Source organism: Rhineura floridana, chromosome 14, assembly GCF_030035675.1.
Source record: "Rhineura floridana isolate rRhiFlo1 chromosome 14, rRhiFlo1.hap2, whole genome shotgun sequence".
Taxonomy (NCBI): domain Eukaryota; kingdom Metazoa; phylum Chordata; class Lepidosauria; order Squamata; family Rhineuridae; genus Rhineura; species Rhineura floridana.
The window spans coordinates 716,887-740,721 of record NC_084493.1 but is presented as its reverse complement, the minus strand read 5'-3'; the positions used below and the strand labels follow the sequence as shown (position 1 = coordinate 740,721).

Below are 23,835 nucleotides of genomic sequence, written 5' to 3'. Positions count from 1 at the left end.
GAAGTGCGGGGTCCCTTCCTGACAGTCACAGCCATGCCCTCTCCCCCTCTTTTTGCTGCTGGATTGAAAACGAGCCCCTTGTTAATGCCTTCTCCCACAACAACAGAGGCCCCTAGGAGCCAATCAGCATGAAGGGGAGTGTGTTAGCTACTGAGAAGAGTCCCCTCGGTGGCTAACACACTTCTCTTTCATGCTAACTGGCTGGTAGGACCCCCAAGACCCTGGATGACTACACCCCTGAGAGGAGGAGATGGCCACCCTCTGGAAGCTGGGCCAGCAAAGGGCCCTGGTGAACCAGCAGCCAGACACCTCCCGCTCCTGCCCAGGGCTGGGTTCAGATGTGAGGATCCCGACGGGCAGTGGGCCAGTTACCTTGTTCTCATGAGGCCCACAAAGGCCGTGGCTGGCCTGAGGTTGGCCAGCTTGCCGCCTTTGTGGTTGCCACCTTTACTTGTTTTTCTTGTGTTGTCATCAGCCCTCTGCCCTTTGGTGAAGGGTCAGAAACAGATACACTAAATAATAAACAGGGGTGTAGTCCTCCAGGGACTCAGGGGGCTTAGACCCTTTACTTTTTTGGGAGTGGGTCCCACCAGGGTTCCTATGTCTCCAGTGTCCTGTGAGCCAATCAGCATGAAAGGGGACTGTGTTGGGCACTGAGAAGAGTCTTCTAACATGCTTCCTTATCCTTTCCTGCTGATTGGAGCCAATCAGAGTGAAAGGAGGAGAGTCAGCCACTCAGAAGACCCGTTCAGGTTGATTGGCTCCTAGGGACATCTGTTCTTGTGGGAGAAGTTGCATGTGGGAAGAACTGAGGAGTGTGGAGATCAAGTGAGTGAGTGAGGGGGCATGGCTGTGAGGGGACGTTGCTTGACTATCAGGAAGGGACCCTGCATGTCTGAATTTGTCACTGCACTGCTGATAATAAACAAACAAAACTGGCGAGGGCAGCTGATGGGGCTCATCCTGGCTGGGAGTAACAGGTTTCGGCTGTGAAAACTTTCCCTCTAGGTCAGAGGCTCCCAAACTGTCATTGACAAGGTCTGAGGCATGTCCACATTAAAGATCCGGACTGGTTTTTAATTGTATTTCCATTGCAATTGGCTACCACAGGCAGAGGAATCATGACGGGGTCTGCCAAGTCCCTGAGCCATTTTCAAGTGGGGGAGGGGGAGTTTGGGAGCTGGCTGCTCGAGGGTGATGTGGCCCTGAGGGGCAGAAAGACTCCTTCATCCAGCTGGTTGCCCCGGATGATGGCCTTGGGCAAATCACTCGCCATTTAAGCCTCCACACAGGATCCGATTTATTTACAATATTTGTATATTGCTCCTCACGGTCAAAGGTTCTCTAAGCAGTTAGATATAACACCAATCTAAAACCAGTTAAAACGTCTAATAAACAAAGGTGAAAAGTATATTATTTATTTACAAATATCTGCATCATACCATTCTCTGAAAACCAAACATCAGAGGAGCTACCAAATATTTAAAATATTAAGTAATACAATCAGAACTGTTAAAATAATATTACAGGCGCAGGACGAGGATGCAGAAAGAGTAAAAAGAAGAGCTGAAAAGACATCCATACAAACACCTCCACCTCCCTCTGAAAGGAAGAGGAGAAGCAGGTCTCCCTCGGCAAGGTGTTCCAGTCTTGAAGGGCCACCACGAGAAAGGCCTCCTTTGCATTTTCCTCAAGTCCCAAAAGGGCAGGACCTCTTGGCAGATCTCTGGGCAGAGTGGAGAGGAGTTGGGGGGGGAGAGAGAAGAGGTCCCTGAGCTGCCCCCTTCAGGCTGTCAGCTCAGCCTTCCTGGGCCTGGAAACGAACTGATCACCAAGGAAATGCTTTAGGTTAGGCAAAACAAGCTCACAACCAATTTCCCCGTCCCTAATTTGACCAAGGGGTTCTGACCCAGGCGCCACCTGAACTTTCCAGGCTGTCTTCAAGGCCATCCCAGGGAGAGCACTTTAGAGCCAGCTATGCACCTGCAGGTCTCTATCTTTCGGCATGGGGCACATCTGCCAAAGCACTGGGGTGAGCAAGTCCACTCCTCTGGAGAAGGGCCGCTTTGCCCCAGTGACCCCAGGGGTCTTTCTGCGCGGGGGACTCCTCTCCATGCCACCACTGGGCTCCTGAGCTCTAGGGGAGCTCTCCAGGCCAGATGGCAGTCCGGGCGGCTGGCAAAGGGTGGGGGGGCGAAGGTCAGCCTTGAGACGTCAGCGGAAGGAAGCCCTCCAGGAACTCGGCCAGCTCGTCAGGGAGACTCTGGAAAGAGAGGCGAGACAGAGCAAGGGGGGTTATGCATCAGTCAAGGTCAGGGCGATGCCAGAGGCCGGGCAGGGCTGGGCCTGGGGCGGCACAGATAGCGAGGGCTTGCCGCCTGCCCTGCGCTTCCCAGGGCCGGGGAAGCCGCTGGGCTGTAGGGGAGAAGCGCGCTGCGCCCGCTGAAGCGCAAGGAGCGTCCCCGCCGGTCCCTGCCTTAGCAACGCCGGAAACTGCATTGCACCGAGTCTGACCAGTGGTCCATTTGGCCCAGTACTTCCTGCACTGACTGGCAGCGGCCCAGGCAGGAGTCTTTCCCAGCCTTTCTGGAGATGCCTGAAGCTGGGCCCTTCTGCCTGCATAGCAGGCGCTTTCCCGTCGCGCTACGCCCTTCCCTTCAACCCACCCGGAGAGCAGAAGAGCGGCCCCCAGTGGGAAGCTGGCAGCTGGAGGAGAGAGGGGAGAAGTCGACCGTGGGGCGGGCGCGGGGGCCTCGGAGCCCAGGGGCAGAGCACCTGCCTCCGCCCTTGCATACAGAAAGCCCCACGGTGGATGCTGCCCTGCCAGGAATGCCGCTGCCAGTCCGCGCCAGACGGACACGTGGAGGTGCCGTTCACGTACCTGTGGGGAAAGGCCCAGGCCCGCGAGCTCCGCCATCAGTTGCAGCGCCTCTCCCGCCGCGGGGGGCTCCGTGGGCTCCCCCGCCGCTCCGGGGCTCCACGGGGCGCCCGGCCACGAGGCCGCCTCCGGGGCCGTCGTCGAGGCCGGGCAGCAGGAGGAAGCGCCGCCGGCGTCTTGGGGCCAGGCGGGTGCGGTGGGCGGGCAGCAGGCGGACCCCGGCGGGCGGCGGGGGAGCGCCAGGGCGGCTTCCTCCTGCCGGAGGCCCAGCAGCTCGGAGAGGTGGGCGATGTAGCGGATGGCGAGGCGCAGCGTCTCGATCTTGGTCAGGCTCTGCCCGGCGGGCGCCACGGAGGCGGGCAGGTAGCGGCGCAGCGTGCGCAGGGCTTGGGCCAGGCGCCGCATGCGGTGCTTCTCGCGCTGGCTGGCGCTCTGGCGCTGCCCGAGGCCCAGCCGAGCCCGGCGGCCGCTGCCCTTCTTGGCCCCGAGGCCCGCTCCCCAGGGGCAGAGCGGGCGGGGAGAGGGCGAGCAGCAGCCGCCGCAGGAGGAGTCCGCGGAAGAGGCGGGCGAGGAGGCGCTGCTGGAGGCCGGGCCCTCCCCGTCGGGCCAGCCCCACGCCTGGGGCTGCTGGGGGGCTGCCCAGAAGGAGGGCAGCTCCAGAACCGCCGGGCTCACACGCGGGACAGCAGGGTAGCCGTGCGCCATGACTGCAGCCGGGCCAGCTCTGTGAGGGAGCCGAGGGCAGCCGGCCTTTATGCTGAGCAGGGCAGAGGTGTGAAGTGGCACCTCTGCAAGGCCCGTCCGCACATCAAAGCGGAGAGAGGGGGCAGGGGCCCTTTGAACAGTCCCCCTGGCGGGCTGGGGGGTGTACTCTTTGGACACTGTTGGCTCCATGCCGGGCTGGCACACCCGGCCGCTCGTCCTAAAGAGCCAAATGTGCCCTCAGCTAGTTTGCTGAGGGGCCTGCGGGGTGGGTGAGTGGGGCACCCTGTGCAGCTGGGCGGGGGCACAAGTCGGAGTGGCAGTGACCACAGGGCTCTTTCTTGCTGCCACCAAAACACGACCCTCTTGGGGATAGCAGGGGCCAAAATGCCAAGGCAGTGCCCAGGGCTGGCCAAAGAAGAGAGGGCTAGATCAGCTTCCCCCAACCTGGTGCCCTCCAGATGTCTTGGACTACAACTCTTATTAGCTGGAGAGCGCCTGGTTGGTGAAGGCTGGGACAGATCTCAGGACTGGAATTCACATTTCTTGTAGTCATTGTCCCAAAAGAGTATGAGGCAAGCTCCCCTTCTGGCTAGTTAGGCAGACTTTGGCACTTCTTCTTATGACTAGCATCAGTGCTTGACAGTTTTCATGCCATTTGTCCTTCCAACACCCTTACAAGGTAGGCTGCTCATTGAGCTCTGTGGCTCCCTGCCTATGGCACATACCTGCCCCAAGTCTCTTACATTGTCTTGCAGCAGCCTCTCTCCCCAGGGGCCTACAAGGGGCCTAATCCAGCCAGAAGGCCTCAGCTGGAGGGAGGCAGGAGGGAACTTCCTCCAAAAGTTCCCATTTGCACACTGGGAGTGCCTGCTAGTAGCTGGCACCTACACAGCAATCTGCTCCACACCACCACATGGCCTCCGGAGAGGTTGGCTTGCATCCTGACCCGGAGCTTCCTACACTAGGCCAATTAACCTTTGGGTAGAAGGAGTTGCATCACTCAGAGACTGGAGAGCACGTTGTTCCACGGCATCTAGATGTAAAATGGGGTCTCTGGGTGGTGGTAGAGAGATGCAGATTTTGAAAGAAGTCTTCAGTACGGATGTGTTAGGGCTGTCAGATCACAACCCAGTGTGGTGTAGTGGTTAAAGTGTTGGACCAGGACTGAGGAGACCCAGGTTCAAATCCCTGCCCAGCCACAAAGCTCATTGGGTGACCCTGGGCCAGTCACTGTTTCTCAGCCTAACCTACTTCACAGGGTTGTTCTAAGGATAAAGTGGGAGGGCCGTGGGCGTGGCTTAGCTGCAGAGCACCTGCGTGGCATGCAGAAGGTCCCAGGTGCAATCCCCAATGGCATCTCCAGGTAGAGCTGAGAGAAAACCCTGTCTGCAACCCTGGGGAGGCCCTGCCGGTCAGTGGAGGTGGTCCTGAGCTCGATGGAGGAATGGTCAGACTTAGTATAAGGTTCCTACAGAGGGATGAGGAACATCTGCCCTGCTTCAGCTGGCTGGAGAAAAGACGGGGCGTGGAAAGGGCCCCTGGTATAGCTCTGCAGGAGCAAAAGACCTCCCAGCAGTGGCATTTTCTTGACCCTGGCAGAGCTAGGAAGAGGGCCATTTTGCTCACAGAGCAGGCAGGGCAATGTCCGGTCCCAAAATCTTTTGGGGTCCAGCCAGAGGTGCTCTGCTCTGGAGAGTTCTACTGCAGCGTTCATTTGTTGAAGGGGGCTGTCCTGCCATTTTGCCCCACAGTAAGCAAGAGTGAAGATCAAGCCAGAGTGACCAGAAAGGAGAAGCCACGGCTGAGGAATCTTTGGCTGCCAATTTGATCCTGGGCCCAATTCAGAGTGCTGGATTTGACCTTTAAAGCCTTTTACAGAGGGGGACCCCTAATACTTCAAGGTCCACCTTTCCTCATACAAACCTGCCCAGGTCGCAAGGCTGTCCTCTGAGATCCTTCTCCGTGTGCTGCCTCTGAGGGAGGTCCAGAGGAGAGTGACCAGAATGAGGCCTTCTATGCTTCATCTATGGAATGTGCTTCCCAGGGAGGCCTGCCTGGTGCCAATCTTGTCATCATTTTAGCACCAGGCAAAGACATTTTTTTGTTTTCCTGGGCATTTGGGCAGCAGCAATTATATTGTATTGTTAAAACTGTTTTTAATATGTTTTTGTAATTTAGTATTGCATTTTTACCTTGGTTGTAAATCACTTTGGGACTTCTTTTTTGGTATGGTGGTGGTGGTGCAGAGACCAATGTACAAATGTGATAAACCAAAACAAACCCGAACCCTATCAGGGCTTGAGTCTTGTCCAGGTTGCAGTTTCCCAGCCTTGAGACCTGGCATCACCAGGAGTCAGCCAAGGGGCCCCTGCAGCAGGGAGATGCACACAGCAGGCCATTCACACCTTTCCTCTAATGAGCTTAGGGCCCCCCCTTCCCTCCCCCTTGCCAGCTCACCAGCAGAGGCTGGAAGAAGAGGACTGCACACTCCTGAGGGGGGAGTAGCTGGCTGCCCAGCCAGAGGGCATGTGGGGACATGCCTCAGTCCCTGCACCTCGCTCGCTCACCCACTCACATCTTGAGGTGCCCAGGAGGGAAGGAAAGACTGAGCTGAAGCAAGCACAGCTCCTCCCGAGCTGAGCTGGAGCCCTGGAAACACTCCTTTGGACAGCAAAGCCCCCCATCCATGGGAACAACTCCCTCCGTCACATCTGTGGTGTCTCATTGCAATGTAGGGTCCTCTTTTTGTTGTGCACTGAAATCTATTCTTGTTGTCTTAGACACAGAGAGTCCTATTTTGAGCTGAGGTAGTGTTTACAAAAACTGCCCATAGCAATTTCCATCTTAGAAGAGGAAGTTCTCAGTTACACACACACACACACACACACACACACACACACACACACACACACACACACACGCACGCACACACGCACACACATGGGGTGCCTCTTCTGTGGGGGGGAGCCCTGTTTCTTCATTAGCCACTGTATTGATTCATTCATTGAAACCTGTACAGTGAGTCAGCTAAGATTTCTTAGGTTGGTGACACAACCCGGGTTCCCTGCATGAGGAAAGGGTGAGCGTTTGAGCCCCTCATTGCCAGGGATGTAATTCTGTGCCTGGTGCACAGGGGTGGGGGTGGGATTCAAATGCCACTTTGGGGCTTACCTAAATCAAGAGCTGGACCCTCAGCTGGCAAGTGGAGAGAGGTGGAAGGTGTGATCTCCTCCCTCCCTCAGAGCTGTTGGCTTGCGGTTGCAGGCCTCCACCCCAGGTTCACTACAGGAAGTTTTCCAAAATGAGCAATCGCTCCCCCCCTATTCCCAGCATACATTGCCTTGTGCCCTGTACATTCGGACACAAGAGTCCCAGAGCACAGAGTGTGAAACAGCTGGGGAGGGAGGGAGGAGGGCACAGCAGCTTTCCCAGGCCCTGCCCAGGAGGCCCTGACACCCCTGGTGTAAAGTTTGCCATGGAAACCCAGCACTGCAGTTTTGGGAAACAGATCACTTCGGGGAAGGTCCAACGGGAACCCAGAACAAGGGCAGCTTCCAAAATACTGACCTGGGTGAAGTGTGATGAGACAACAGGAGCTGCAGATAAACACACCCTCACACATGGACAGGTGCTGGTGCGCACAGGAGAGACATGCATTGGGCAAGAGTTGCATACTGGCAGGGGAGGGGGACACAGAGAGCCCCCCCTTGTGGACACTGGAATAGAATTCTCTCCAAACTGAGTGAATGGGTGGTAAAATGGCAAATGCAATTCAATGTAAAACAAGTGTAAAGTGATGCATGTTGGGACAAAAAATAATAATTTCACATCTATGCTTGTGGGGTCTGGACTGGCGGTGACTGACCAGGAACGAGACCTTGGGGTTGTAGTGGACAGCTTGATGAAAATGTCGACCCCGTGTGAGGCAGCTGTGAAAAGGGGATCATTAGGAAAGGAACTGAAAATAAAACTGCCGATATTACAATGCCGTTGTATAAATTTATTGTGAGGCTGCATTTGGAATACCGTGAACAACTCTGGTTGCCTCACCTCAAAAAGGGCATTGCAGAGTTGGACAAGGTTCAAACAAGGGCAACCAGAATGATCAAGGGGATGGAGCGACTCCCCCATGAGGAAAGGATGCAGCATTCGGAGCTTTTTAGTTTAGAGAAAAGGCGGGTCAGAGGAGACATGACAGAAGTGTATAAAATTATGCATGGTGTGGAGAAGGTGGATAGAGAAAAGTTTCTTTCTCATAATGCAAGAACTTGTGGACATCCAATGAAGCTGAATGTTGGAAGATTCAGAACAGACAAAAGAAAAGACTTTTTCATGCACACATAGTTAAGCTCTGGAACTCACTCTCAGAGGAGGCAGTGATGGCCAGCAACTTGGGTGGCTTTAAAAGAGGACTGGAGAAATTAATGGAGGATAAGACTATCGGTGGCTGCTTGCCATGATGGCTCTGCTCTGCCTCCATTGTCGAAGGTGGTATGCTTCTGAATACCAGTTGCTGGAAACCGCATGAGGGGAGAGCTGCTGTTGCGCTCAGGTGCTTCCTGTGGGCCTTTTCCCATTGGGGTATCTGGTTGTGCACTGTGAGGACAAGATATGCAGGACCAGATGGGTCCCCTTTGGCCTGACCCAGCAGGCTCTTCTTATGTTCTTGCAGTGTGTCATTGTGGCTGCTGCTACAGTAGGTCAGGCGCCTGGTGGTGGATGAGAGCCTGCTACCTGTACATGAGGTACTTGGATGTGGAGCCCAGAGTAGCCCAAAGGCAGGTTCCCTCCCACCTGCACCTCTAGCACATACAGCCAGGGATTTTCAGCTTTTTTTAAAAAAAAAGTGACTATGGGGGTGGAAAATGGAACTGGACTGCCTTCAAGTCAATCCTGACTTATGGTGACCCTATGAACAGGGTTTTCATGGTAAGTGGTATTCAGAGGGGGTTTCCCATTGCCTTCCTCTGAGGGTGAGAGGCAGTGGCTGGCCCAAGGTCACCCAGTGAGCTTCATGGCTGTGTGGGGATTCAAACCTTGGTCTCCCAGGTCATAGTCCAGCACCTTAACCACTACGACACTAAGGGGTAATAAGAGTATGGGGGAAATAAGATTATGAATGGTGTAGGGAAGTGGATAGGCCTCTCTCATAATGCTACAACCCAATGCAGTCGTCCAGTGAGGCTGAAAGTTGGGTGATTCAGGACAGGCAAAAGGAAGAACTTCACACAGTGCATAGGAATTTTGTTTTGTGGGATCCATCACTTTTGCTGAATTTTTGCTGTTCGGTTCTGCCTGGAACAGTTTTACTTGTTTTTATAATTGTATATTCTATCATTGTAACCTGCCCTAGGGCCTTATTTCAGCTATAGAATCTGCTGCCACAAGATGTAGCAATGGCCACCAGCCTGGACAGCTTTAAAGAGGTATCAGGCAAATGCCCAGAAGAGGAGGAAGGGGCTGCCCTTGGCTGCTCCTCCCGAGGGCTGCGTCACCACCAACATGATCAGAAGCACCAGGCCTCCTAATGGTGGATTGCGGGAGAACAGCAGCGAGGGAGGACGTTGGCAATGCTCGTGTGGGCTTCCCATTGAGGCATCTGGCTGAACTCTGTGAGAACAGGAGCCTGTGCGAGATGGGGCCCCCTTGGCCCAATTCGGCTGCAAAATTCTTCTCCTGACGGTATTAGCTTTGGGTCTCTGCCTGGCCATTGCAAGGCAACCTGCCTCTGCTCTCCTCCCTGCAGCAGCCACTTCGCCAAGGATCTCCCTCCTCTCCTCTCCTCTTCACACCCCCGTGAATCTCATTAGCTGCAGTCTCAGGTAAGCCCAGCCAGAGAGGGGGATTGAAATCTGCCTGGGGATATTCACACTTCCCCAGCCCATATTTAGACAAGTGTGGGAGTTTCTTCACACCCTGCCTCCTTGCCCTGAGAAACAGGCCCACAAACAGATTTCCCAGAGGTTGGGGGTCACTGAGCTGGAAGGTGGAGAGACAAAGGGGGAGCCCCAATGCTGTGCCACAGTCATTGGAGGCCTTTTCATCCCTGAATCAGCTGTGGCAAGCTGCTCATGATCTGAAAAACCTCAGTCACATCCTTGACCGTCCCCTGGCCTCTTTTCTAGATCAAAACACTGCCAAGGCCTTCTGAACTCATCAAGGTCTTGCTCCTGAATGTCCCTTCTCTGCATTAAAATGGAAATGGTAAGTGGTATTCAGAGGGGGTTTCCCACTGCCTTCCTCTGAGGCTGAGAGGCAGTGACTGGCCCAAGGTCACCCAGTGAGCTTCATGGCTGTGTGGGGATTCGAACCCTGGTCTCCCTGGTCATAGTCCAGCACCTTAACCACTACACCACACTGGCTCTAGGGCTGCATAAAACATTGCAGTGGTAGAGTCCCTGCCTGGAGCTCTCATAGTCCACAGGAGGTGGAGGAGAAGTCAGGAATGGGCAGGCGGGCAGGCAGCCACAGTGGGCCCAAGGTCTTGGGGTGGGCAGTGGAGGGGGCAGGGAAGGAAAGGTTGCTGAGTCTCCCCCCTTAGAATGGAAGGGCAATGAAGGAATGGCTTCCTCCACTCTTCTTAAGCAGGTATCGGTGGTGGTGGCAAAGAGTGGTCTCTGTGGTTGCAGAAAGCATCACTTCAAGTGTGTTTGTTTACTGGATCTTTAAACTGCGTCTGAGGATAAATGAGGCATCATGAGGTGGCTTTAGCCAAGCTTCTGTTTTCTTCTTCTCCAGCTGCCCTGCAGTGCAAAACATCAGGAGGGCACGAGGTTGGGGAAGACTGCTCTAGAGCGCTACAGAAGAGGAGTATAAGGAGCATGTAGTGTAAGTGGCAGCTAAAATATTATAAGTATTTCCTAAGCAGAGTTCCAAGTCGCTCAGGAGGATTCTCATCTAGTTGTCCGCTGGCTCTTCTGATCTCCTGCCATTCTTGGCCTGCTCCCCTCAGCCTTGAGAAAGAAAACCACCCTTTCCTTCTCGGGCTGCCCACCTTCTCTCCTCAAAGGGAAACATGACCAAATGCAAGACGCTTCTGTGGCTCCCTCCGCCCTCATCCCTTCCAGGTTCTTGTGCTACTTCTGCATTGCACAGAGCACTACATTCCTTTGGACTTTTTCCCTCATGCAGGAGAGCTCCAGATCTCTGGCGGTTTGCACCGTTTCTCTCTAGCCCCTTTCCAGCCACCTTGCATCTTTGGACGAAGTGGAACCATGGAGTGGAAACAGGCCACAGAGGGGGTGAGACTTGAGATGGGTATGGGACAGGAGTTGGGTCCACAACACCCTCTGTGTCCCCTCCCCCAGCAGAGGACTCACGGGGATAAAAAGAATTGTTATAAGGACAAAATGGCTCCAACCATACATTTACTGGGCCAATTTCAAGGTTTTGGTACTAACATATAAAGTCCTCTGCAGCTCAGGGCCAGGTTACCTGAAAGACTGCCTTAACCCTTTGGCACCCAGGCGGTCACTGCGGTCAGCGAGAGAGCTTCTCCTGCAAGTTCCAAAGCCTGCTCCACAGTAACAGAGAGCAGGACTTTCAGTGTGGCTGCTCCTGTTCTGTGGAACAGCATCCCTGTCGAGATACGGCAGGTGCCCACTATCTGCACTTTCTGGAAACAACTGGAGACATTTTTATTTGAACAAGCTTTTCCAGCTGGATGACCTCCAGAGACCCCTTAAGATGACACACCATCTTCTATGAACATTTGCATTTCCAGCAGCTCAGAGGTTAGAGAGTGGTTCCTCGCCTCTGCTGTAGCCTAAAACTGCTATGAAAGGAGAGCCTGCTTTCTCAGATGCAATGGCTCCTTTTCCTGCCCAGGGCAAAAGACCTGGCAGGCCATGGTTTGGCTAGCAAGACCTGCCATTGAGAGGGCCAGTGGGAGTTTGGAAGGCCCCTCCTGTGCCAGAGGCAAAAATCCTCCCAAAAACCATCCTCCTCAAAGGGCTTCCACATCCCCATCCCCACTGAGGTTATGGGGCTGTCATTCTATGCCATATTCACTGGATTGCAGGCCAACTTCTGCCTGGACTACAGATCAAGCCTCTTCATCCCCAGTCTGGAGCTATGTGGAAAGTCCATCCAGAGCAGCTCTTCCCAACCTGGTGCCCCCGAAATGTTTTAGACTATAGCTCCCATCAGCCCCAGGCAGCAGGGTCAGGTTGGCTAATGTTGGAAGTGGGGCAAGAGCAACTCCTGTTTGGGTTCTTTTGTTTGTGTTCCAGAAGGAAGATAGAGCGAGGGTCCTCCAGCTGGCTAGGCTGGCCTACCTTTACCTGTGCTGTTCTCTGCCTAACCTCCTTCCGTTGTCAACTGATATACTCAGGGAAGCTTATCTGCCCCTCCTTCCTTTGTCATCTTCTTTGACCATAGGAGGAGATAGGAGACATCTTTCTCTTTGTTTGCCCTCCTGAGCCATGAGGGCAACTCCCACGTCTGGGCATTGGGCCTCCAACTTAGTTAGTTAGAATTAGGTATACCTTTGCTATCTACTATGTATTTCTATAAATAAAGTGGCTTTTCTTATTTTGCTGTCTTAAGTCTCAGTGCTTTAAATGCAGGGTAAAAGCCTGCCTCTTAGGTAAAAACACACACTGGGACACACATCTCAGACTGCCAAGTTACCCTACTCATATTCCATAACAGCTAAGGCTGGTGGGAGTTATAATGTCCAAAACATCTAGAGGACACCAGGGTGGGGAAGTCTGACTTAAGAATCCCAGGTGTAACAGCCACCCTGCCTCCCTACAGATTCCTGGAACCTTCCCAGGGACAGAAATCTATGCCCTGTGCTGTATTCCAGTGGAGAAGAGGTCCTGGGTTCCAGCTCCCAAGTCTTGCACTCTTTTGGGTGCTGGGCAAGACCCTGGGGAGGAAGCCGGATGGCACCCTTGGAGGTAGGTCAAGGTCCTCCCAGCTTCAGTGTGAGAGCAACTCAAGGGCCAGGCAGGATGGCCTGGGGAAGCTGAGCCCAGAGACACTGGAAAGGGAATTAGCAGCTCGCAGGGCTGTGTGAATGGCTCCTTGCACACTTCCCAAGCCCAAGGTGGCAAACAATTAAGAGCAGAGCAGCAAAAAGTCACACCTCTGCAAATGGGGCCGCTTTTCCCACAGCTCCCTGACTGGGGTCCGTGGGCTTTGACGCCTCCCCAAACCTGCCAAGGGGCCACTTCACACCTCCAAAAGCAGCATAAAGACCACCTCTACCATTGTCCTTCTACGCATCTCCAGCTCGCAGCCCACTTCCTCGGCCAGGACCGCCTTGTCCCCACCTGGACCATGGCATGGGGCAGGGCCAGCTCCTCTGCTGGCACTCACAGCCCATCCACAGGATACAGCCTCTCAGCAGCCTGCAGGGACAGCCTTGCCCCACAGGATGGCCAGCGCTTGCTCCCAAAGCCCAGGGCGCCCCTTGGGCCAGCCAGCCAGAGGGTGCAAGGTATTGCTGTCAGCAGCCAGCGCCAGAGCGCCAGCCAGCGCGAGAAGCACCGCATGCGGCGCCTGGCCCAAGCCCTGCGCACGCTGCGCCGCTACCTGCCCGCCTCTGTGGCACCCACCGGGCAAAGCCTGACCAAGATCGAGACACTGCGCCTTGCCATCTGCTACATCGCCCACCTCTCCAAGCTGCTGGGCCTCAGTGAAGAGGCACTGGCACAGAAGAGAGCGGCCTTGGCATGGCCTCACTGCCACCTGTACTCAGCAGGGCTGGTCTGCTGCCAGGCCAGAACAGCGACACCCACCCAGGACGGACCAACTGTGCCAGCCTCTGAGACTTGGACAGCCTCTCCACCCTGCCTTGGAGAGATTGGTCAGGAGGTCCAGAGCCCCAATTCTAGAACCTGGGCACTGCCCCCTTATGCCATCCTCCAGGATGGGGCTCCTGCCGGCACCGCAGCAGAAACTTGTGGGGCCCCAATATCCTGTCTTCAAATCCAGACCCCTCCTGAGCTGTGCTGCACTCCTGCCTCTCCTTCACCCCTCAGGGAATTGCCCCGAGACACACCTGTAGCTGTCCTGCCTGGGGAGCAAACGACAGGTGCCTTCACCTGGGAGGGGCTGGCCTGGAGCCTGGAAGAGACACCTGCCTGCATGGTATGTACTGCACGGCCCCTCTCCCCCCCCAGTCCCCCCTCAACCAGGGTCCTCCTGCCTGTGGCTGCCTCTCCTTGAGCAGTTCCACATGCCAGGACATCTCCATCCCTACGGGTCCTAAACTGCCCATTGCTCCATATCAGGTTTTAAACACACCTGTCTGCAGGAGGAGCTCTGTGGATACTTGCCAAACCCATGTGCAGCAGCCTCACCTCACCCCCCGACCTGTCTCATGACAGCCGGGGAGCAGCCTTTATGGAAGAACTGGCCAGGGATGCAAGGGGTGGGTGGGCGGGTGCCCTGGGGACCTCCAGTGCTTAATCTTCAAAAAGCAAGTGCCTCAAAGCAGGCTCACTTTGGGAGATCTCTCATTTTCACACATTGACTGTGATAAACACACTTGCCCACAACTGAGGATTGCTGTTTTTCCCCTCTGTTTCTGCAGTTATATTTATTTGTTTTATTGATTTTTGTAACTGCTGGTCTGTGCATTTTGTTTTAATGTTCTTTTAATGCCTAGAGGCTGCTGGGATGTATTTTTTAAAAAATATCATGCTGAATGACTGTCTCTTCCAGACAATCACTTCACACGGCCCCTCCCCGTTCAAAACAGGCTTCTGGATGTGACACAAACAGCAAATCTTCCCCAGCCTGGTGCCCTCCAGAGGTTTTGGATGACAAATCCCATCAGCCCCAACCAGCATAACAGTATAATGATGGGGCTAATGGGAGTTGTAGTCCAAAACATCTGGAGGGCACCAGTTGGTGAAGGCTGGCTTCCTTGCACCTGCCAAGAGAACAGCTACCCTTGTGGGGGGAAAGGTTCTTTGGGGCACCCGACAGGCAGCCCCCCATGTCGGTGAGCCGCCTGTGGGGTTCCCTAAGCCCTGACGGAGTGGGCATCTGGCACAGGTTCCCCACTAATGGGAAGCAGAAGGCTGCTAAACCCTTCTGACTCAGGCAGTGTTTTAACTGCTGTCCTATTCCGTGTGGAACAGTTTCACTCATTTTTATAATGGCAGTTGGGTTTTTTTACCTGTTTCTATACCTGTATAACTGCATGTTGTAGTGTTGCAACCATCCCTGGGGACTTATGGTGAAAGGGCAGGCAAGAAATATTATGAATAAATAAATACTGGAAGGCGAATTGGGTCTCACTGCCTTCAGGGGCAGACCCGGAACTCCATTTGAGCCAGGACTTGCTTGTTGTTGCATGGCGGCCCTATGAATCAGCGACCTCCAAGAGCATCTGTCATGAACTGCCCTGTCCAGATATTGTATGTTCAGGTCTGTGGCTTGCTTTATGGAATCAATCCATTTCTTGTTTGGCCTTCCTCTGGAGCATATGAAAAGAATGCAGAAGAGAGTTGATTGCGCATGGGCAGAGCACGCCTCCCTTTTCTCTCCATGATCACCCCGGCCTCGCCTTTTAGCAATGAGAGCACCTGATTGGGAGTGTTGGATCTTCCTAGGCTCTCCCATGCGCAAATGGTGGTTTCTTCTCCTTCTGGCTTTCCTCAGGATCACCCCTGGAGAGCTAACTGGGACCTTCCCACCCAGCACCCTTCCTGCGGATTCCTGTGGGGTGGCCAGACTCTCAAAGGATGAGCAAGTTGGGGGAGAAGCGGCTGCAGCGAAGAGGCTTCCGCGGTCCAAGTAAGATAGCAACGCCTGAGGCTGCCCGTCAGCAGGTGACCCCTCTGGACCTCCCAGACCTTGGGCCATGGTGGGCATCTTCCTCCTCCAGAGGACCTACCCTCATCTTAGCAGGCAAGGTCTGGGGCTTGATCTGCTGCGTTCTTCAAATCTTTGCCCAGCCATGAACTCACCGGGTAATCTTTGAGTGGCCCCTGCTCTTCAGATTCCATTCCCCATCTGTGAAGTGGGAAAAAGGGTGCCCTACCTCACAGGGTTGTTATGAGGATCATCAAGGATGCACACTTAAAAGTACTCCCAAAGTGGTATTAAAACTATATCCTCCTGCTTGTGGCCAAGCTTGTTTTTGTTTTAGGACCTCTCTCGCTCTCCCGCCAGAGTCTGCTTTTCTTTACATTCACCAAGACTGTGGGCACATGGCTACCTCACAAAGAAATTAAAGACCAGCTTCAGACTCTTTAATTTACAAAGTTAGGGTTACAAAACTATTCAGAGCTTTCTGGTTGGGGGGGCTGTCACCATGGCAGGGGGAGAGTACGTCTCCTCCCCCTTTTGCCTCCCTCCCCCCTCCCAGGACCCCTGAGAAGGCGCTGAAACAGGCAGTGCAAGAGAAAAGCCCTTTGGCAGTGCAAAGCAGAGGGGAGGGGTGGACATGGAGCCCCAGGCAGGAAGCAGCTGTGCCCCCCAAGGTGCCCTAGGCTGAGGAGGAGGCCTGGAGAGACACAGCAAGGCCTAGTCTTGGGTGGCTGGCAAAGGGCAACGAGGAAGGGCAGGAGGTGGCCCCTGTTAAGTCTTGTAGCACTCAGGGGCCACCGGGGGGGGGAGAGGAGGAGATGTTAATGAGGAGATGGCTTTGGCAGCAAGGGGGTGCCCCAAGAGCCCCCGGAAAGGCATCAAGACCACACACACACACCCCTGCAGGAGGCACCAGTGTGAGCCCCCAAACCCTCACAGGCCCAGCGATGAACCTCCCTACTGACTCTCTCTCTGAAACCACTGCAAGACGGGCTCCTTGTTCTCAGACACCCATTTGATGTTCGCCTTGGTCTTCTCCAGCGCCTGCTCCAGTGCCCGCGTGCCGGAGCCAAAGCCCACGTTGGCATTGTCCACTTTGAACTGTTCCAGCTGCCGAGAGGGAGAGACACAGGGTGGGGGAGGGGTCATCATCGCCATCATCAGCATCATGGTGGAATTTTACTAAAATATCTGTGTCAATGTCTGTATATAAACACACCCGCTGCCTGCCGGCTCACAATCTGGGCAAGGCCAAAAGGAATTGGGGAGAGAAGAGGGGAGGGGGAGGGAGAAGGGAAAACTTTGCCCAGTGCTTTGGGGGCCTCCACAGAGGTCTCTGCAGTCCCTGGTCTTCCTCTACCGTCCTCTGCAAGCACAGATTGCATGGGACTGTCCACAGCCCAGACTCCCACACCTCTGCAGTGTGTGCAAACCACGGTGAAGAGGCCATGTGGGCGAGGAAGAGGAATGCGCAATTCATCTCAACAGCCCTGGTGTGTGTGTGTTTTTAAGTCCCCACCCATCTCTTTTTTTAAAAAAAATCAGTCATTTACTTTAGGCTGACAAACTTATTGAACAAAGCATGACTGGCTCAATAGTTGCCAGGAAAGTTTTTTAAATAACAAAGGGTACCCCGCAGATGATAAAAGGGGAGGGGCTTGTAGGCAGTAGGGGATGGCAGGAGGGAAGCGCACTTTCCCCACATCATACCCCTCCCCTCTCAGACCATGGCCATGCCCCCCCTGAGAGTGCAATTTTACACCAGCCCCAGACAAGGCACAAGGAAGTTCTCCCCACTGACTCCAAACTGGGGGGGGGGTCATAGGGAATTAAAAATATCCCTCCCACAGACATCTCCACAAGAGGGCATGGGATGGGGTGAGAAAGCTTTTCCAGCCCAAAGGCTGCATTTCCTTGTGACCAACCTGCCAAGGGCGGCATGCCAGTGGTGGGCATGTCTAAAATTAAAGTGAGTGGAGGCAGAGCAGGATATTTAAGCTGAGAGCAGACACCCATGTGTCTGGGATGCTGTTTTGGCAAGGTTTCTGCCACCGAGCAGAGGAGTTGGACTAGATGACCCTTGAGGTTCCTTCCACCGCCAAAATGCTATGAGAACCTTGCAGTAGTGAAAATGAGAGCCTATGAAAGAGACTTTGAAGAGCTAGTGGATAAAACAGGCACTTCCTGCTAAGACCAGACAGGGAGGAGATAGGAAAGTTAGTTCCAGTGTGGACCCTTAAGATGGGGGGGGCACAGGGAGGGGGCTAACTACTACTACTACTATTACTGTTACTACTACTATGATGATGATGATGATGATGATGATGTATCCCCTGGCCCTTCACCCAGAGGTCCCAGGGCAGTTACAACCATTTTAAAACGCATAATTAAAACAGATAAAAACACCCTGAACATCACAGGAAACAGGGTGGGCCCCTTGAAGCTGAGGGCAGGCTGTCTTCACCAGCCACAACCACCAGCGTAAACCCATTTGTGATCCTTCCCAGCGCCCCACCAAGGCCCGGACATGCCAAGGTGGCAGCTGGCAGTGCTGGTGCCGATGGCAGAAGCGCCCTGGCTTCTGGCTCGTCTGTGTGCCCCCCACCTCTCGCCTGAGCCCCATTGTGATCCTCCTCCCTTACCTGTTTGAGTTCATATTCTGAAGAGAATCTCTGCGTCACTGTCTGGATCAGGCTAGAGAAGGAGAAAGAGCCTCCACCAAACCTGGTGCCGGGGAAGAGGGAGAAGCGGGTCAGCGTGGGGGGTCAACCTGGGCACCCCCACCCAATGTGCACCCTCCCGTCCACCATCATCAGTGCGCCAGACTCACTGTTCAAAGAGCTTCTTCCAGTTGGCCCGGACAAACTCCCACACGAAGCTCTGGCCAACCACGTTGCGGGCAATGCTATTGATGGTGGAGGTGGCGTCCTGCGGGCGGATCTTGCTGGAGTCCAGTGAATACATAAGGTATCTATGGGGCAAGTTTGGAGCATGTCTTTGAACTGGCATTCCATGCCCTTGCCTTTCAGCAGCAGCCTGACCCCTCTCCTCTTCCCCCCCTCCCCGGCCCCACCTCCCCCGTGCTTCTCAATTCTTAGGGATGCTTCTCCCAGTAGCACGGGTGGAAGCCAAAGGGCTAAGCCCTGGCACTAGATGAGGGCTCTGGGGCTGGGCCCTGCTCATCCCTAGCTCTGACGAAGCCCCACCTGTCCTCCCCACCGCCACCAAGAGCCAGGGAGGATGGGGGCAGCCAACCCACCTCTGGAGGATCCAGGGCTCCCGGCTGCAGGCCAGAGCTGCCCGGAGCTTGTCAGCCTCAGAGACCACAGTGGCGTTCTGGAACATCTGCCAGCCAAAGTCCCAGGCCTCCTCACCACCGGTGGCAATGGCAGTGCAGTAGATGGAAGAGCGCAAGTTGGGCGGGATGCTGAAGGCAAGACGCAAGCATCAGGAAGGAGGTCAGCACTACCCACAGAGCCACAAGGGGCGGAGAGAGCTTGCAGGGCAGCCCGGCGTGGAGGGACAAAGGGATGGAAGAGGCTGCTGCCTTACACTGAGTCAGACCTTTTGCCCATCTAGCTCAGTATTGTCTACACGGATGGGCAGCAGCTCTCCAAAGATTCAGGCAGGAGTCTCTCCCAGCTCTACCTGGAGGCACCACTGCGAACTGAACCCGGGACCTCCCACTCAGCTACTGTGGCATTTCCCCCAGGCCTAAATAGGGCTGTGCAAATTCTGCACAGCAAAAAATCTGTGAATCAAGTGACTCTGCTCATTCTTCCTTCTTCTGAACAATTGTGCAAGCCTACCTAGACATGAATTTGTACATATATTTCTCTTTTAAACTGTTGCTTTTATCTATATTTTGATAACGTTATTGTCTGCTATTTTCAAAGTCTATTTTTAACGCTTTTTAATGAATATTTTGTGCTATTATGTAAACTGCTTAGGGATTTATTTATTTTTTGATTAAGTGGTATATAAATCTTGCTAAATAAATCAAATTATTATTAACTTGTAAAACTATAGCTGAGGACACACATATCACTCTTGTGTCCAAACGACCTGAGATTCTGCAGGGATGCACTTTCTCTGCAAAGCATTCTGCAAAGCATGAACAGTGATGCAAACGTCTGATTGGCCTACAAAAATGCTGGGCTGACTTGTAGGATGTTACACTTTGATCTAGCAAACTTGGCTCTCCGGTGAGATCTCATGCATGTTTACATGGAAGTAAATCTCATTGCATTCAGTGGAGGTTCCTCACAGGAAAAATAAATGCATAGGTTGCAGCCTTTACATTTATTTGTTAAATTTATATCCCACCCTTCCTCCCAGAAGGAGCCCACTTTGAAATGAAAATGGAAGCCGTGCTACCACCCAATTGAGGAATCAGCCTCCTCACTGCAGGAGGGCTCACAGCAGATCCATCCTGGACCCTTTGGGCAGGAGCCAAGCGCTTACATGTTCTTGCTGGGGTTCGCCTTCCAGGCATTGAAAAATCTTGTGGCGAGAGCCTCACACTCCGACATGCCATTAGTGCAGGCCGTGCTGATGACAAAAATCTCAGCGTACCTGAGCAGGGAGAGAAAGCCTGTTAGGAAAGGGATTGGGACCAAAGCCTGCTAAGAGCACACGTGTGGACGTACAGCCCCCCCCCCCGGCTCACAGAACTCGTAGGCAGCACTCCCCTGCTCTCCTTACTGGGTTGCTACCCAAGCTGCACACTGCAGTCTGAAGCTGGGGATGCGGGGGGGGGGGAGTTTGCAGCTTGGAGCATCACCTGCTAGGAAAAGTAAGTGGAACAAGCCTCTGCCTTTCCCTGCCACGGTGGATTTTTGGGGCAGGGACTTGTTTTCTGATCTCCCCCCTCCCCACGTCCAATCTCAGAGATAGAAGGAGGAGCAGGAGGCTTCCCCCTGAGCTGGTGCTCTGTTCAGAAAGGGAACACGCTGCCTCTATGGGGAAAGTGAGGGGAGGAGCTGGAGGTTAGCCAGGAAGAACAGCCAAAACTGCTCCCCTTGCTTGGAGATCTATCTCACCAAAACCAGGCCAGCTGTCAACCCCACTCAGCTCCCCCACTGCCCTGCTCCATTTCCCCCTCCCTGCGTGTCCCACGGAGACTCACTGGTTCATCAGGCCGTCCGGGGTTTTAGTCCAGTTAGCCGTGGTGCTCTTAAGATGATTGAAGAGGGGAGTGACCTGCTTCTGGATGTATTTCTGCAGAGGAAGGGGAGAAGACAGGGGCATTTCATCTGCCATCACTTTAATGTGGGGATTAAACGAGAAGGGGGAGAGGCAGGTGCACCACCTTGAGCTCCGTGGGGAAAAGGTGGGGCAGAAATGCAACAACACGTACATGCATACAACAAGCCTTCTCCGCAAGAGAGACAGGCTGAAGTCTGATGCCTGCCCCAACCTCCTTTTGGCTCAGATTGGCACCATCTGCTGGGAACTCCCTTCACCATTTGCGGGGGGCAAAGGAAACGCCAGGAAATCTCTCAGAGGGTGCAGAAGTGGCACCCTCTCACCTTGCTTCCTGGCCCCACCCAGCCCTCCAATACCAAGAGCGCACCTTCATGGGCCCAAAGACTTCACTGCGGTCAAACATGAGCCTGAAGTAGCCCAAGTTGCTGAGAGCCGTGTCCCAGGGCAGGTAGTCTGTCTCGTTGGCCAGGTAGAGCGTGGTGTTCAGGGCCAGGTCTGTGCTGATCTCCTTCGCCCTGGAAGTTTGAGAGTGCTCTGAGCCGAGGGCAAGTGTGAAGCAGATGGGGTGTCCTCCCTTCCCCTTTCCTGCTAAGCAGCCCTGTGTTTAAGGCCACCAAGGCCAGAGGCTGCCCCCATGGCCCTCCTCCCCACCATTCTTAATCTTTGCGCAACCTGGAGCCCTCCAGATGTTTTGGAGAGTCATGCTGGCTGGGCTGATGGCAGCCAGAGGCTGCTTCTGGGTGACCTGTTCACTGACCCTTCATCCTGATTTGTTGTGGGGAGGTTGGATGGCTTCAAGCCAAAGATAGGACCATCCCACCCTTTCCAGCGCATTTTCCTTGTCACTTTCCTTACCGCAAGAAGTCCGATCTTTGGGGCAAGAGGGCTTGTTGCGCAAGACCTCCCCATCCATTATAATTGTGCAACCAGAGTTTTCCAGGATGTGACTGAATCCCACTCAAAAATAGCGACAGTCTGGCAATGCACCTAATCCTTAGGAATGTGGGAAGCTCAGTATTGTCTTCCCTGACTGGCAGCAGTGGCTCTCCATGATTTCAGGCAGGGGTCCCTCCCAGCCCTCCCTGGAGACGTCAACAGGGATTGAACCTGGGACCTTCTGTGTGCCAGGCAGATGCTCCACCACTGAGCTGTGACCCTTCTCCAAAACATCTGGAGGCATCAGGTCAAGGAAGGCTGGCCCAGGGACAAGTCACACTCCTGAGCATGTGCAATGTGCCTTGCAGTTACTACTGAGGAACCAAGCAGATTCTTGCAAGTTGGGGATTTGAGGAAAGTTCCCAGGCAGCCTTGAGCTCACGAGCCATCTCCATTTCACACATGAGCAGCAGTCAAGCCTTGGTGGGTCCTCCCTACTATCTCGCCTACTCCATGTATCAGCCCCATCCTGGCTCACTGGCTCCAGAGGCCAGCCCAGTGAGGACCAAGCAGGTCATCTGAGAGCTGCAACCACAGACGCTGTTGCATCCAGGCAGTGCAAGTACGCTGCAATATCTCCATGCTCCACCAGAGAGCGTTTGGACGCAGGTGTGGCTTGTAGAGGCAAAAGAGAAAGTATGGAGAGGGGGGCACGGGAGGGGGAGATCAGGGGGAGCTGGGAGGTAGCCAAGATTCTCACCTGGCCAGGTTGAAGGCGTCCTCGATCAGTTGAGCGCGGTTGAGAATTGGGATGCTCTGGAAAACAGTCGGGACTGCTGGTCAGCATGGCGGTGGAGACAGGCAGGGTCAGAGCAGGAGAGAGGCTGGTGCAGATGGCCAGCCAAGGGTGGTGGGGTGCAGGGGGGCGGTCAGGCAAGCCCAGGCCAAGTCACATCACAGAGGAGCCTCGTGTGGCATCTGTCTGAGGCCACAAATGGCTGCCAGTGATCAAGGCAGGGACTGCTGAAGGCGGCCTGGCCTTTCCTGCTGGTTCAGAGGAGTGGGCCAATCCTGACTGGGGCTTCCAGTCTGTCAGAAACTGCCCAGTGAGGGATGAAGGGAGGGGCCAGCCACTGGCACAAGTGTGGGCTGGAGAGGGATGCTCACAAGCAAGGGGGAGACCACCTGGCCTCGTTTGCTGGCCAGAGAAGGAGCAGGTGCAGGGAGCTTACTTCCCTCTCCTGTTTGTGGGCAGGGGGAATGGGGCCTCCGTTTGCTTCTGCTTGTTTTTTCTCCCTCCCTCCTTCCCAAACCCTTTCCTTTCATGCCATGTCTCTTAGAGTGCAAGGCAGACAGCAAGGACAGGGTTACTCCTGGTTGCTGTGAGGTGCTCCGGAGCTTTTTTCAGGTGAACAGCAGAAGAAAAACAAGTAAATAGGCCAGCGGGGTCCCCCTGAAAGGGACTTGGAAGTTAAGCAAGTAGCCCAGAGAGGAGAGAGACGTTCCAGGCAGAGGGAGGAGCGCCCAAGAGGCAGCATGAAGCAAAGGGCGAGGCCTGAGGTGGTCAGGCTGGCTACCTCATGGTTGCTCTGCAGCTGCCCCAAGAGCCGATTCCAATTTCCCGGGTCGTAGTTCACCCGGAAATAGCCTGTGACGTTAATGTTGAGGAGCAGCCACAGGGGAGGAGCAGCAGAAGTAGTAGAGAAGTTATGGTTCACAGCTGCAAAAAGGAAAAGGGACGACCTTTAGTGCACAAAAGATGCGCCAGGGATGCTGTTCTCCACCCCCCCTTCCAGTGCCAAGGTGGGCTTCCCATCCCAATTCACAGCACAGCAGCAAGCCGTAATTTCAAGCGAGATGGCCAGAAAGATGGACCGAGTTCACCCCAAGGTGCCCCACCCAATGAGATGAATGCAAGGGGGGGGACAGACCTGCAAAGGCCAGCTGGGAGACAGGGATGACTTTCCCTTTTGCTGATGGCGATTGGGGGGAGCGGGAGAGAAGACAAGCCCTCCACTCCTGCCTTGCACCCACCCAGCGTGCTGTCCCTGTTCTCCCTACAGTGTAATGTCACAGAGCAGCCACAGAGTGACCAGGGAACTCCTTAGAAGGCCTCAAGCAAGCTACTACCTCACAGGGCTGGTGTGACCAAGTATTATACATCCAGAAAGATCTACTATTAATTATCATAATAATATAACAATCTCAGCGACTTCCCAAAGAGTAAAAAAGATGGCCCAACTGGAGAGCACCTGTTGTGTCTGTGAGCCAATAGGAGCCTGCTGTGTTATCCGATTTCAGCCAGGAGACAGGGACGATCCAGGTGTAGCTGCAGAAAGAGACAGTCAGACAGACAGGTGGAGGCAGGGGTGCCCTCCCTCGTCCTGCTCCAGCAAAAG

The 23,835-nt window shown here is 54.4% G+C and overlaps 2 protein-coding genes across 5 annotated transcripts in view; both read right to left on the bottom strand.

Moving 5' to 3' along the window:
* Positions 1–1,468: 1,468 nt before the first annotated feature.
* LOC133369983 (mesoderm posterior protein 1-like) lies at positions 1,469–3,772 on the bottom strand. The gene is made up of 2 exons (XM_061595837.1): positions 2,882–3,772; positions 1,469–2,263 (listed from the first exon to the last, which is right to left on the bottom strand). The coding sequence occupies exons 1-2, from the start codon at positions 3,770–3,772 to the stop codon at positions 2,201–2,203; spliced, it is 954 nt and encodes a 317-aa protein (XP_061451821.1). The 3' UTR covers positions 1,469–2,200.
* A 12,001-nt stretch (positions 3,773–15,773) lies between these two features.
* The window catches only part of ANPEP (alanyl aminopeptidase, membrane), a 32,529-nt gene continuing 24,467 nt past the window's right edge, over positions 15,774–23,835 (bottom strand). For all 4 annotated transcript variants that reach the window (XM_061594887.1, XM_061594884.1, XM_061594885.1 and 1 more), the window contains 10 exons: positions 23,689–23,765; positions 23,014–23,156; positions 22,197–22,252; positions 20,928–21,075; positions 20,481–20,572; positions 19,817–19,927; positions 18,612–18,779; positions 18,183–18,323; positions 17,995–18,076; positions 15,774–16,462 (listed from right to left, as the gene is read on the bottom strand). In XM_061594887.1, the coding sequence (XP_061450871.1) occupies positions 16,310–16,462; positions 17,995–18,076; positions 18,183–18,323; positions 18,612–18,779; positions 19,817–19,927; positions 20,481–20,572; positions 20,928–21,075; positions 22,197–22,252; positions 23,014–23,156; positions 23,689–23,765 (1,171 nt within the window). In that variant the 3' untranslated portion in view covers positions 15,774–16,309. The remainder of the gene's footprint in view (positions 16,463–17,994; positions 18,077–18,182; positions 18,324–18,611; positions 18,780–19,816; positions 19,928–20,480; positions 20,573–20,927; positions 21,076–22,196; positions 22,253–23,013; positions 23,157–23,688; positions 23,766–23,835) is intronic.